The sequence below is a fragment of the Tribolium madens genome, unplaced genomic scaffold (genome assembly GCF_015345945.1).
Source record: "Tribolium madens isolate multiple individuals breed KSU strain unplaced genomic scaffold, Tmad_KSU_1.1 Scaffold_7;HRSCAF=85;Tcas5.2_LG10, whole genome shotgun sequence".
Lineage (NCBI taxonomy): Eukaryota > Metazoa > Arthropoda > Insecta > Coleoptera > Tenebrionidae > Tribolium > Tribolium madens.
Genome location: NW_025401050.1, coordinates 5,570,145 through 5,582,917, shown reverse-complemented (window position 1 = coordinate 5,582,917; position 12,773 = coordinate 5,570,145). Strand labels below are relative to the sequence as shown.

Sequence of the window (12,773 nt, the reverse complement as noted above, 5' to 3'; positions counted from 1 at the left end):
TTGAGTTTGGACTCCAAATTTTGACATTTCAACAAAAAGCCAAGCTAACTTGATTTGGAAGTAAACACATCATAAAAGTGTAAACAATGCCATAGCAAACTTGATACAACGCAGTGGGTTGTGAAAAAGTGTCAGTTTTGATTTTTTGCCACAATTGCCAACCCGAGGCAGTTAAAGGCTCTAAAAGTGCGGTTTTGGTGTCCGCTGTGGGCATTTTTACCGTTATTGGCGCGTTTGGTCCAAATACCTGTAGCGTCCAACAAAGCCTCTCCTCTACCTGGACTCACCTTCGATGCAAACGACGTGATCTCTGATCTGTTGGGCCACCAAACCGTCGGGAATCAAGTCAATCAGGTCATAAATGGCATAAATCGACGGATGGACACTCTCGAACCTCTGGATCTCCTGGCGGATGGCCAGGGAGTTGTTGAGGAACGGCTGGAGTTGCTGTCGGGAGTTCATCCTGACACTTTGATTTTTTTTATGAAAACATTGTCACAGGAGTCGCGCACTGTACACTACCGAAATGTCGACGCACCTGACGAGAACATTGGAGGTTAGGATGAGACTTCTTACACTCCCACCTCTACCAACTCCATTTGTGTTTTGGCGAATGGAGCGACAAAACAAGTGACGGTGGAGGTGGTTACAGGGAGGGTAAATGCAAGTCTGGGCTATTGACTAAGAGAGGGCGCTAAACTAATTTTATTAAAAAAATTATATTTCCCCAAGTTTAATACAAATACCGGTTTTAAAATAACACTATTATTTAATTTGTTACTTAATTTTATTTAAAAACAAAGTAACAATTTTTTTAAAAAATTGCACAATCAGAAAGAAATCTGTAAAATTTTATAATCTACAATAATTATTAAGTTGTTTTTTATTTTAATTGAGTTAAAATTTTTACAAAATAGTTTGCATTTTGTAGGTTTTTATTGTCCCAATTTAATTTTTGTTTAATAAAAAAACAAAATAGAAAATGGCGACATCTTTTGATGAAAAAACTACCATAGAAATTAATTACCCTTGATCTAATCCACGTTTACAGTGCAAGAAATGTAAGTGTTTTTTTCAATTAGTTTAAAAACGTCCCTGTTTGATTAATTTATAGTGAGACAAAATTTTGAGATTTCCGCAACCTTTAGTAACTTCCCAATTCTGGTAAATACTCTTTTTTATTTTAATGTGTATTAAGTGGGTTGTAGAAGTCTAAATGCATCTTTAATTTAAAGGCGAATTCACACAAAAGTGTCATTAATGTCATTCAGAACAAATTTAATTACATCAATGTTACCAAAAATCTTAAAGTTTGATACCTTATGGTAATTACCTTGTTAGTTTTAATTATATTTTGCTACCTGGGGTACACATTTATTTAAAAAAAAAGAGATTGAGGTTGGATTGTTTGAATTTTCGCATGGTTGCCACCTTAAAAGTGTCTCTTTCAACGACTACTTCGATGCACATTAACATGAAATCGAGGATAATTCGGTTTTTTTAATAAATAATTGTCAGTGTTGTTAGTCACAGTGAATTTCGCACATTAGATTGTCTTAATAACATTTAAAATATATACCGAGCTATCAAAAAAAAGTCCTTCAGATGGCAATCCTGATTTTTGACATCAAATGTCAGCGGAAACTTTGACAAGTTTGCTTTTTATTATTATTAATTTTGATTGAAATAATGTTCACTTTATTTATATAAATGCTGTACAAGACGAAAACGATGAATGGTTTTTTCACTTTTAGTTTGTGTGGAAAATTTCTAGCCCAGATTCCCAGCCAATGTGTTGCCAACTGTGGAATTTAATCGACGCCTACTCTAATTTATTTTTACTTTCCTTATCCTATAAGGAAATTATTGTAATCGCCTGAAATTTGACCTACCTATATTTTTACATTTATTTTTCAAACTAAAGATAACTTCTTCAAATGACCTCTCATATATCTTAGAAAAAGTGAAGATTTTAAATATAGAAAATAAAATAGGTGTTTTTTTGTTTTGTAAGCAAGATACTAAAATTGGCGTTTAGGGGTGAGTTTTTTTTAATAAAATTAACCCTTTCTTGTGACCCCTCATACATCTTAGAGAAAAGTGCAGATTTTAAATATATAAAATAAAATAGGTAATTTTTGTTTTATAAGCAAAATATAAAAATTGGCGTGGGTTTGTCAATCTAAAGGTAACCCCTCCGAGTCACCCCTCATACACCTTAGAAAAAAGTGTAGATTTTAAAATGACCCCTCATACACCTTAGAAAAAAGTGTAGATTTTAAAAATATAAAATAAAATACCTATGTGTTTTCTGTTTCATAAGCGAAATGCAAGAATTGACGTTTGAAGGTGGGTTTTTAAACTGAAGATTTAGTGATCTTTAAAAAAATGCAGTTCAAAAATAGAAAATAAAATAGCTGTTTTTTGTTTTGTAAGCGAGACACAAAAATTGACGTTTAAGCGTGAGTTTTTCAAACTAAAGGCAACCTTTTCAAGTGACCCCTCATACATCCTTGAAAAAAGTGTAGATTTTGAAAATTTAAAATAAAATAGATGTTTTTTGTTTCGTAAGCGAGATACAAAAATTGACATTTAAGGGCGAGTTTTTCAAACTATATAACTAGATAACCTCCTCAAGTGACCCCTCATACATCTTAGAAAAGAGTGTAGACTTTAAAAATATAAAATGTATAAATGTGTTTTCATTTTTTTAAAAAACCTTACCGGTCGATGGAACTTTTTATTGTGTATCTTTTTTGTCATAGTTGATTTTTACTTACTACTAATAATTTTCGAGAGAGGTTCAAAATTTTAAGGGTTGAATTTTCTAACTCCCCTCAAACTTTAGGTACCTACTGGAGATTCAAATTAAAATAAAAAAACAAAAATCATTAAAAAAATTTTTATTGAAAATTTAGTTTTCTTTGTGTGCCCAATCCGGGAAGCTATTGAAATCCCATACAACCGAACCTAGATTCGGAAAAATCACCAATAGCATCACAAAAGCGATAACTTCAACAAATAGTCCAACTTTAATCATTTCAGTCGTCCTCAAATTACAAGACATGGAGACAATGGCATTCGGGGGCGTCGCCACTGGAAGACAAAAAGCAAATGAACACGACAAATTCACAGGCATCATCAGATACATTGGATAAATTTCAGCTTTCTGAAAAAAAAATTCAATCAAATTCTCTCAAACAATATAATTTAATACTCGCGCAAGGCTCGCAACAATCGGAAGAAGTATATTGGCTACAGCAGCATTGCTGGTAAATTGCGTCACAACGGCACCTATCAAACACCCAACAACCATTATCACCAATCTGGGGTAATTGGTCACTGCATTCAACTCATTCGCTACCATTACGCCCAGCCCACTTGCTTTCATCCCATCAGCGATGGCAAACCCCCCACCCATCAAAAAAATCAAACTCCAGTGCATTTTCTTCTGGACGTATTGCCACGTGATCAGTTTTGGTGAAATCTCCCTCGAGCAATCGTAGCGGGCGGGGATTACAAAAAGAAGAATAACGACAATCATGGCCGCCGTGGCGTCACCCGTCTATAATTGACAGTTGAATTTTGGATCAAAGTGGCCGTTGAATTTTTACCGTTGTTTTTGTGATTAATTCGGGCCACCCTTTCATGAACCCTGGCCGTCTCAAAAACCATAAAAGGGCTGCAATGACGAACAAAATCCCTACCAAAACTTCATGGATGGTACAAAAACCCATTTCGGCCAGTTTATTGGTTAGGACTTGTCTGGTGACTTTTTCGCCTTCTTTTCCCACATCTATGGCTTTGGCGTCTTCTGAATTTGGACGCCATAAACCCATGAACCAGAATTGCATCCAAACCCATGTCGGATACATTACTGCCAACATAAGGGGGACGTTTGCAGCCATCCATTTGTTGAATTCAACGCCACTGCTTTTTTTAAATTCGGTTTCGTAGATGCCTTTCAGGACCAGGTTGGTACCACTGCCCACAATGCACCTAGAATTAATTTTTACTTTTAATTGATTATAAAACACAGAAAGTTTGATTGCGAAATATAAAAACTTGCGAATATTCGTTAAAATTCAAGTTTTGGCCATTTTTTAACGATTTTGTACCAATTTCTTGACATTTAAAAAACACGTTCACCGGATATGTTCACGTGCCAATTTATTGTTTTTGATTTTTTAGCCAAATAATAATTAAATAAATTATCAATTTCTACCTACTCTAAAATAAATACAAATCACAGCAAGTTTTACTATAAAGCGTTTAAATCGGCCAAAATACAGGGTGCGCCAGAACTCGCGCCCCAGACAAAAATTTATATAATATAAGGTAAGATACCAGGAACGTGGAAAAAATGTTAAAAAAATTTTATCTATAAAAATTTCGAAGTTATGAGGGTTTAAAGTTTGCACTTTGACTCTATTTATTTCTGTTGGAAAAATAATTTTCCAAGTTTTTTTGCTATAGGCTATTAAAAGAGGAAACAAGGAAGCTGTATCCTAAATTGTAACTCTGTTCAATGTTATTTGTGGCTTTTATTGGCAAAACTTTTGTCCCTTTACTAAATAATTGTAAAAAAGCACATAGATCATTAACATATATATCCTTATATAGATATAAAAAGTGTCAAATATCAAAAAATAAATGTCAAAATTTCTTGACAGATAGATTTTTTTAAACATTTTTTTCATGTTCCTGATATCTTACCTTACTTGAAAATTTTCTCTGGGGCGCATGTTCTGGCGCACCCTGTATATTAAAATTTAAGTTTTTTCATTTTTTTTTTCAATTTTGACGTTTGTACAATACTTTCACTTGTAAATTCAATGTTGATACTGTTTCAAACATTTTGGCTGAAATATGAAATAAATCATTAATATTTTACTTTAAAATGATTATAAAACATGGCAAACTTGATTATTTGAGCTTTGTCGAATATTAATCAATTTTGACATTTAAATTAAAATTTTGACATTTTAATAAATACGTTCATTCAATACTTTCGCGTGCTTTTTTTATATTATTTAGTTTTTCGATATTATTAGCCAAAACATTACTTTACAATTTTACTTTGAAATGATTACACAACATCTAAAAACTGTTTTCAAAACGCAAAAAATTACGTTTTCAAGTATAATAACAATTTTTTCTCTTTGACGTCATTTTTAGCTAAATATTTATCTAAATTAAGAGTATTAAGGTGAAATAGTCACAAAAATATTGAAAGTTTTTAATTTAATTCAAATTTTGTTAATTGTGATATTTGTATTGATTTTTTTGGCGTTCCTTGAACACTTTCACTTGATTGCGAAACGTGAAAAGTGGCTAAAAATAGTCAAGTTTTGTCTAATTTTAATTAATTTTGACATTAGAACAAACTTTTGTCGTTAATAAATACGTTCAATGGATTATTTCACGTGAATTTTTTTTATTTCGTTTTCTTATAATTTTTAGCCAAATAATTAAAAAAAATTTTGAACTGATTACACAACATCAAAAAACTCAGTTCAAAAAGTAAAAATTGCAGTGTTGTGACATTTCAGTCAAATTTTTTTTCTCAAAAAATACCTTCAGCGAATATTTTTACGTAACAATTTTTTCTTGTTCTTGGTGTTTCAATATTTTATGCTAAATATCTAAATAAATTAATAATGTTTTATTCTAAAATGGTCACAAAACATTTAATCTAATTTAAATTTTGCCCAACTTTTGAGTTTTGAGTTTTAAAACTTGTATTATTAAAAAGAGGTTTATTGGATATTTTACCTAAACAACTTGTAATTAAATGATTCTAGTGCGTCCAAGTTATAACATGGAAGTATTAAAAAGACTTCAAATCAGGTTAAAATACTCTAGGACAAGTATTTGTTAAGCTGTCGAACTATTTTAAGCTGTTTTTGGATGGTTGTTGTTTTTTTACCCCAATCCTCCAATAGTGGCAGCGTACGCCGTTCCAATATAAAAACACATAGTGACCCTTGTCGGCCTTTTAGTAGACTCATCAAGTTGGCCTTCTTCATCAAGTTCCCCTTCATACATTTTACCCAAACCTTGAGCTTCTAGTTCTTGAAGAACAGCTTGAATTATGGGCAACATCATCGCAGTAGCTGCTGTATTTGAAATCCACATAGAGACCAACATGGTCAAAGTGACCAATCCGAAATGCAATCGACGATAACTGCAACCGATCTAAACTTTTGTCAAAATTTTTGTTATCCTTATCAAAGAGTAAAGAAGTTATAATAAATTAACAAAAATAATGGTTGTGCTAGTGGCGAAAAAAATGTTATATAAAACACGTTAAAAAAGACTTATACAGCCTTGCATTTATTAATTCCCTCGATGCTACGCATCTCGGGTAATAAATAACTCGGCTTTAAAAAATCCCTTCTCGACCTTGTGATGTAATAGACAATTTTTTTACCATTTTGATGGCACGTAGCGAAATTCGTGTATGCAGATTACAGTATTCTATGGCAAGAGCAATAATCAACCCGCCGATGAACATCATGTTGGACTCCTTGAAGTAGCTCATGGTCGTGGTCCGAGTATCCAGGATGCCCATGATGGGGAAGAATATGATAGGGAAGAGACCAGTGACTCCAGAGGGAAGAATCTCGAAGACCCAGAAACCAGCCATGAGACACACCACGTAGAGACACCGCATTTCAGCGATGTTGTTGCTGATGAAAACTGGAAGGAGGGCAATGGGGTAGAGTATCATGAAAAGACTCTTCCAGTAGATTTTGAGGGCTTGGAGGGTTGGCCCCGCCATTGCGAAGTTTTGTACTTGACAGGACTGTCAAAAATTCAAACTAATCGATTTTAGTAAAACTTTGCCAATTAATGGTGTCGGTTTCCTACACCTAATACAATTTTTGTTGATTTTCTCGATAATTACTTCGTAGAAGAGTTAAGTTTTTTTGTAAGATAGGGAGTTTAGTGTGCTTTCCACTGGTGCTAAATATAAGAGGTTAGCAACTTTTGTTCTAGAGTTATTGGCTGATCATGTGTAAAAATTTAAAAAAATCGAAAAATTTTTTTTTTCCAATTATAAAAAAATTATGCTACATGTAGCATTAATCCAAAATTTGTATGTAAAAACTATTTTAATCTGAAAGTTATGATTTTTCAGTTATGACCTAAAACGAAACAAATTGGTTTTGTACTGGTAGGTACCAAAAATCGACCAAAATCTCGACCAAAAACCAAGAAATTTTTCAATTTCAAAATTGATCTATACAGGCTGTTCCGTCTAAACCCCACATTAAAAATATTGGGAGTTCAAATAATCATATTTGTTTGAAAATTGGTACATAGCCATAATGCATTAAGTCTTCCTAAATGAAAATATTTTCAAGATGGCGGCACTTCCGGTTATACCGGAAGTCGGTCTCAACTTTCTTATTTTAAATGGAAAGCTATATTTTTACTGCGTTTTTGGATTAATCGGGTTATTTTAAGGAAGTTTTCATCAGCTTTCCTTATACCTAAATTTAGCCCTTTTTGAAATATTTGGAGTTTTTCAAAAAAATTTGGATCTGAAACTTTCACTTTAAAACTCGGTAACTCTACTATTTTTTAAAATTTTGAATTTGTTTTTTTGGCGTTTGAAAGAGACAGTTTAGATCTTTCTTCCAGTGTTTTCAAATTTTGAGTAATAAAGTTAAGAATAAGGCTAGAAGCATAAGCAATACCTATATCCGATTCTGACCAAAAAAATAAAAAAAAAAGATTTTTATAAAAAAAACTAGTACTATATGTAAAATTAACCGGAGAATACGCTTGTACAAACCATTTTGACCTAGCACTCCTAGTTTTTGAATTATGACTTTTTATCAAAAAAAAAAAAATAGCTCTGTGCCCGGAACCATAATCCGGAGCGACTTCCGGTTTACGTCATTAGATAGATAATTTAAAGTGAATTGTAATGGTTTTTTGCTTTTTTCTCTTATAGTTTCGTAGGAAAACGCATGTAATTCAAAATTTTGAAAATTTTTACTTTTTGAACGATGACTTAGAGCAAAAAGCTCAACACCATTGCAATTAAAGTAAAGAAATCTATCGATTTTGAAGCTGAAGCCAAGTCAATATCTTGCAAAAAAAAACAATTTTTAAACGTCGATTATGGCGGAACTAGTAGAGATAATGCAAAATGCTTGAGAATATGAAAAAAATGTTTAAAAAAGTATGTGTCAAAAAATTTGAAATTTATTTTTTGACATTTGACATTTTTTTATGTCTATTAAATGATACTGATGATCTTGTATATGTTTTTTTTATAATTATTTAGTAAAGGTACAAAAATTTTGCCAAGAAAAGCCACAAATAACATTAAACAGAATTACAATTTTATAGGATACTTCTTCCTTGTCTCCTCTTCTAATAGCCTGTAGCAAAAAAACTTGAAAAATTATTTTTCTACCAGAAATAAATAGAGTCAAAGTGCAAAATTTAAACCCTCATAACATCGAAATTTTTATAGATAAAATTTTTTTAACATTTCTTCTATGTTCCTGGTATTTTTCATTAGGGCGCGAGTTCTGGCGCAGCCTGTATGTTAAAAAACACTATTTTTTAAGGAGGAGGTGTTAACAAATTTTTACTTTTTTTATTTTGTAAATTGCAGCAAAACTGTATCTCAGTGATATAATATTTTGACGTAAATATATGTAAAATGTTTCGGGAAATCGATTGGCGTCAAGAAAACTGCAAAATTCATAATAGTTTTGAAGTTTTAATAATTGAATTTAAATTTTTGATATTTTTGACTTTATCAGAATTTTTCTCGATAACTGTTTATTGTAGAGCACCTACCTTTTTTCTATATGATAGAAAATTAAATTTTCTTTTCAACGGTACCAAACATAAGAGGTTATCACCAATAAGTCCGGAGTTATTGGCAATAGACCGCTCCGGGTGCCAAAAATCGACCAAAATCTCGACAAAAACCAAAAAAATTTCAACTTTAAAATTGATTCATATAACATTTTTTACATTTTTAGAGGTCTTAAAAGGCATAAAACGTTATTGGGTCAAGTTTGAAAAATTACGAATTTTTTGAGTTTTCGAAGGTAGTAAAATCGTAAAAATAGTCAATTTACCTTAAATTGCAAAAATGCTTAAAATATGATTTTCTAGACGTAAAATTACGGGCTAAATACGATGCAATAAGTTAAAATACTCTACGATGCATAGTTTTTGAGATATTGAGTAATAAACTTAGTAGTAAAGCTAGAATCATATCCGATTCTGACCAAAGAATTAAAAATTTTTGATTGTTATAAAAAACTAGTACTAAATGTAAAATTAACAAGAGAAAACTCTTATACAAACCCTTTAGACCTAGGACTCATAGTTTTCGAGATATCACCCAGTTTAAAAAAAAATAGTTTCAAACGTTATTCTGTCATGTTTGCAAAAAAATTATTTTAGGATTTGTTCGTTTTTCTTTTAATTGAATCACCCAGTATAGTAATTTAGTTATATCCAATGTTTTCTAAACTTGTTTTGTAATTAGCACCACGATAATAATTACTCTGTAGACGATAAATAATTAATAACATGTTCAACTATTTAACATTTGTGTCTTACGTTTTATTTATTGTTAAAAAAATAAGAAGTAAACATTTTACGAGCAATAATCTGAGAAACTATTTATTTTTTAACACCTCATATCCCATAAAATCACAACCACAGGGCAAAATTACTTAATTCCTTGTTTCCAAGCGGGAATTTTATGCAAAAAAAGTTTTCTACCGTTTTCTGCCAAATTTCTGGTGTCTTATTTAATTTATTCGGTGCTAAATCTCGTCATTGCGACCTTGGCCTGGCCCGTTCTGGTCAAAGAACCCCGATTTGTTTTGTTGGAATATTTCCGAAACTGGCCCCAAATCGAACGAAACTAATTCAAGGCGAAACCAATTCACACTGTAGCAAAAATCCCATTTTCCCAGCGAAACTGCGTTTCTTCTTTGTCCTTCGTTTTGCTAGCCTCAATTTTGCTCAAATTATGAAACGTCGATGCAAAGAGTGAAATGTGATTAGTTTGTTGTTCGGTAGCGGTCGTTGGCCATCTAACCGGTCTCGGGGCTTGCTGAACACCAGATTTACGATAAAAGAGAAGTTTGCCACAATAACAGTGATTGTGCAGCTGAAGACACGAGCCAAAACGGTGAGTTTTTCCCAAAAACTTGCAAAACCTTGAGATCTATTTACGTTATTTGAGATAATTTTGCGCGGAGAAGGTCATGACGGTTTTGTGATTATAGTCAATTTTGATAGGTCTTCAATGGGGAAAATCTTGGTGCTGGTTTTGGCGCTCTTGGGCCATTGGGGCGCCGCAACTGATCCCGAAATTGAAGATGAAGAGTTGCGAGCACGCGATTTTCTGCAATATTTGAACAGGAAGGACGAAGAAGGCAATAATAGGCTTGCGTTGGCAGAATGGGCCTATGCTTCAAACATCACCGATCATAATCTTCAAAACAAGGTAAATATTTTTTTGATAATCTAAAATATTTGGCTTAAATTTCTGAAAAGTTTACACAAACATTAAAATTATGAAACACACATTCTAAGAAATCTACAAATTTGGATTTTACGTTCTTCTAGATCAGAAACGAAGTCTAGGGATGCGTGAGAAACTGGACTAGAGTTTTGATTTACAATTTTTTGCTCTTATAGATTTGAAATTAAGCATAACTTTAATAAAATAATAAAGAATGAAAAATTTGTTTTTATGTTGTTTTATATCAAAATACTAAATAACTCGCATTTTATACTTCGTTTCAAAATTATGAAATAGAATTATGAAAAAATTCAAAAACTTTATAAAATAGTCTGGTCAAAACAACAAAGATGTGGGATTTATAAATTTAAGTTCACACAACTGAAAAATTTCAGTTGTGTAATTTTTTAAGTAATTAAAATTTTACAGTGAAAAAATTGAAAAATGTAATACATAATCTAAAAAACCTACAAATAAGGTTTTTATGTTCTTCAGGACCTGAGAAGAAATCTACTAAAAGTGAAATTGGACAAGTTGTTATTTCAATTTGAAAATTTTTTCTTCTTATTGCTTAATTCTAAAGAGAAAAAAAATTGTGTAGTTTATTTTATTTTCTWTTTAAAAAAGTTTACTAAATTAGTCACAACTATTCTAAACTTTGTTTCAAAATTATGAAACAAAAATTAATTTAAAATTAACAATTTTTTATAAAGTTGAAACCAAGTTTTCATAACCAAAAATATAAAATAAAAAATAAAATACAGGGTGCGCCAAAACTCGCGCTCCAGAGAAAAATGCCATATAAGGTATCTTACCAGGAACTTGGAAAAAAGTGAAAAAAATTTTATCTATAAAAATTTCGAAATTATGTGAGTTTAAATTTTACACTTTGACTCTATTTTTGTTGAAAAAATAGTTTTCCAAGTTTTTTTTGCTACAGGCTATTAAAAGAGGAAACAAGAAAGTTGTATCCTAAATTGTAACTCTGTTTAATGTTATTTTTGGCTTTTATTGGCAAAATTTTTGTACCTTTACTAAATAATTATGAAAAAACATACAAAATCATTAGTATCATTTAATAGACATAAAAAAATGTTAAATGTCAAAAAATTTTTGTCAGACAGAATTTTTTAAACATTTTTTCCTTCTTATCTTACTTGAAATTTTTTTTTGGGGCGCGAGTTCTGGCGCACCTGTATAAAATATTTTTATTTAATTTTCAATTTGGATTTTTTGGTTTGTTTTTCTAGATCTGAAATGAAGTCTAGGAAAGAGTGAGAAACGGGACTAGAGTTTTGACTTGCAAATTTTTGGTTCTTATAGATTTCAAATTAAGCATAACTTTTATAAAATAATAAAAAAAAATTGTTGTTTTTATGTTGTTTTAGATCATAATACTAAATGACTCGCATTTTATACTTCGTTTCGTAATTATAAAACAGAATTAACTAAAAATTTACAAAAAATTTAAAAAGTGTCCGGTTTGTTTTTTAAAATTGAAAAAACAAAGATTTTTCAAAATGTTTCAATTTTTTATAATACGTATTATAGTCGGCTATTAACTTCAAAAATTAATTAAAATTTAGAAACAACTTTGTATTTGTTACACATTTGAAACAAGATGCAAATTGTATATAATTACTTGTTTTCTAAATCTGAAACTAAGTCTATATCCGAAATAAAATTTTAATTAATAAAAACTTTTATTTTATTTTTGATTAAAAAAATTAAAACAGTGATGTCCATGTTGTCGGGGAAAACAAAGTCAACACGAGTGAAGCACTAAATTGACCTGATAAGTTTTCAGTAATTACAAATACGTAGTATTAAATTTTCTAGAATTTGTTTCGAAAAAAAAAGTCAGAAATTAAGGTAAAAAAAGCTTCAAATGTACTCAACTATTGACTTAGAGAGCTTATTCATTTGGAATATAATTTTAGTAATTTTATAGATCTGAACTAACATATACATACAGGGGTTTTTTAATACTGAAAAAAATTGCAACTGCATATTCTACAACGAAAAATAACACTAAGCTCTGCTTGGGCTTTTTAAACAGGAATTAAAGTGTATACAATTAAAAAAAAACAAATGGTGTTATAGGTTATATATAACATTTGATTTTATTTGAAACTAATTTCCGATTTCTAATGATCAGAAAAAACACCTATTAAAAAATTAATATAGAAGAGCTACTACTTTTTATAGATCTAAATTTGAGCTTAATTCAAAAAAGTTCTAAAAAAATTTTGAT

General features: G+C 30.7%; 3 protein-coding genes across 3 annotated transcripts in view; 1 reads left to right on the top strand and 2 right to left on the bottom strand.

Moving 5' to 3' along the window:
* The window catches only part of LOC123009478 (centaurin-gamma-1A), a 49,257-nt gene extending 48,654 nt beyond the window's left edge, over positions 1-603 (bottom strand). Inside the window, exon 1 of the mRNA XM_044405839.1 lies at positions 288-603. Coding sequence (XP_044261774.1) covers positions 288-462 — 175 coding nt within the window. The 5' untranslated portion in view covers positions 463-603. The remainder of the gene's footprint in view (positions 1-287) is intronic.
* Positions 604-2,888: 2,285 nt separating this feature from the next.
* Positions 2,889-6,835, bottom strand: LOC123009773 (protein I'm not dead yet-like). Its single transcript, XM_044406292.1, has 5 exons — positions 6,434-6,835; positions 5,930-6,198; positions 3,615-3,999; positions 3,218-3,565; positions 2,889-3,169 (listed from the first exon to the last, which is right to left on the bottom strand). The coding sequence occupies exons 1-5, from the start codon at positions 6,782-6,784 to the stop codon at positions 2,915-2,917; spliced, it is 1,608 nt and encodes a 535-aa protein (XP_044262227.1). The 5' UTR covers positions 6,785-6,835; the 3' UTR covers positions 2,889-2,914.
* Positions 6,836-9,998: 3,163 nt separating this feature from the next.
* LOC123010322 (angiotensin-converting enzyme-like) overlaps positions 9,999-12,773 on the top strand; it is a 5,389-nt gene continuing 2,614 nt past the window's right edge. Inside the window, exons 1-2 of the mRNA XM_044407128.1 lie at positions 9,999-10,183; positions 10,294-10,501. Of these exons, the coding sequence (XP_044263063.1) occupies positions 10,301-10,501 (201 nt within the window). The 5' untranslated portion in view covers positions 9,999-10,183; positions 10,294-10,300. The remainder of the gene's footprint in view (positions 10,184-10,293; positions 10,502-12,773) is intronic.

Excerpts from the sequence above, each read along its gene's own strand:
- LOC123009773 (XM_044406292.1), bottom strand. The coding sequence starts at position 6,784 with ATGGCGGGGCCAACCCTCCAAGCCCTCAAAATCTACTGGAAGAGTCTT. Across the intron at positions 6,199-6,433 it reads CGCTACGTGCCATCAAAATG|ATCGGTTGCAGTTATCGTCG; the intron begins GTAAAAAAATTG and ends ACAAAAGTTTAG. Across the intron at positions 3,170-3,217 it reads TTGTTGCGAGCCTTGCGCGA|AAAGCTGAAATTTATCCAAT; the intron begins GTATTAAATTAT and ends TTTTTTTTTCAG.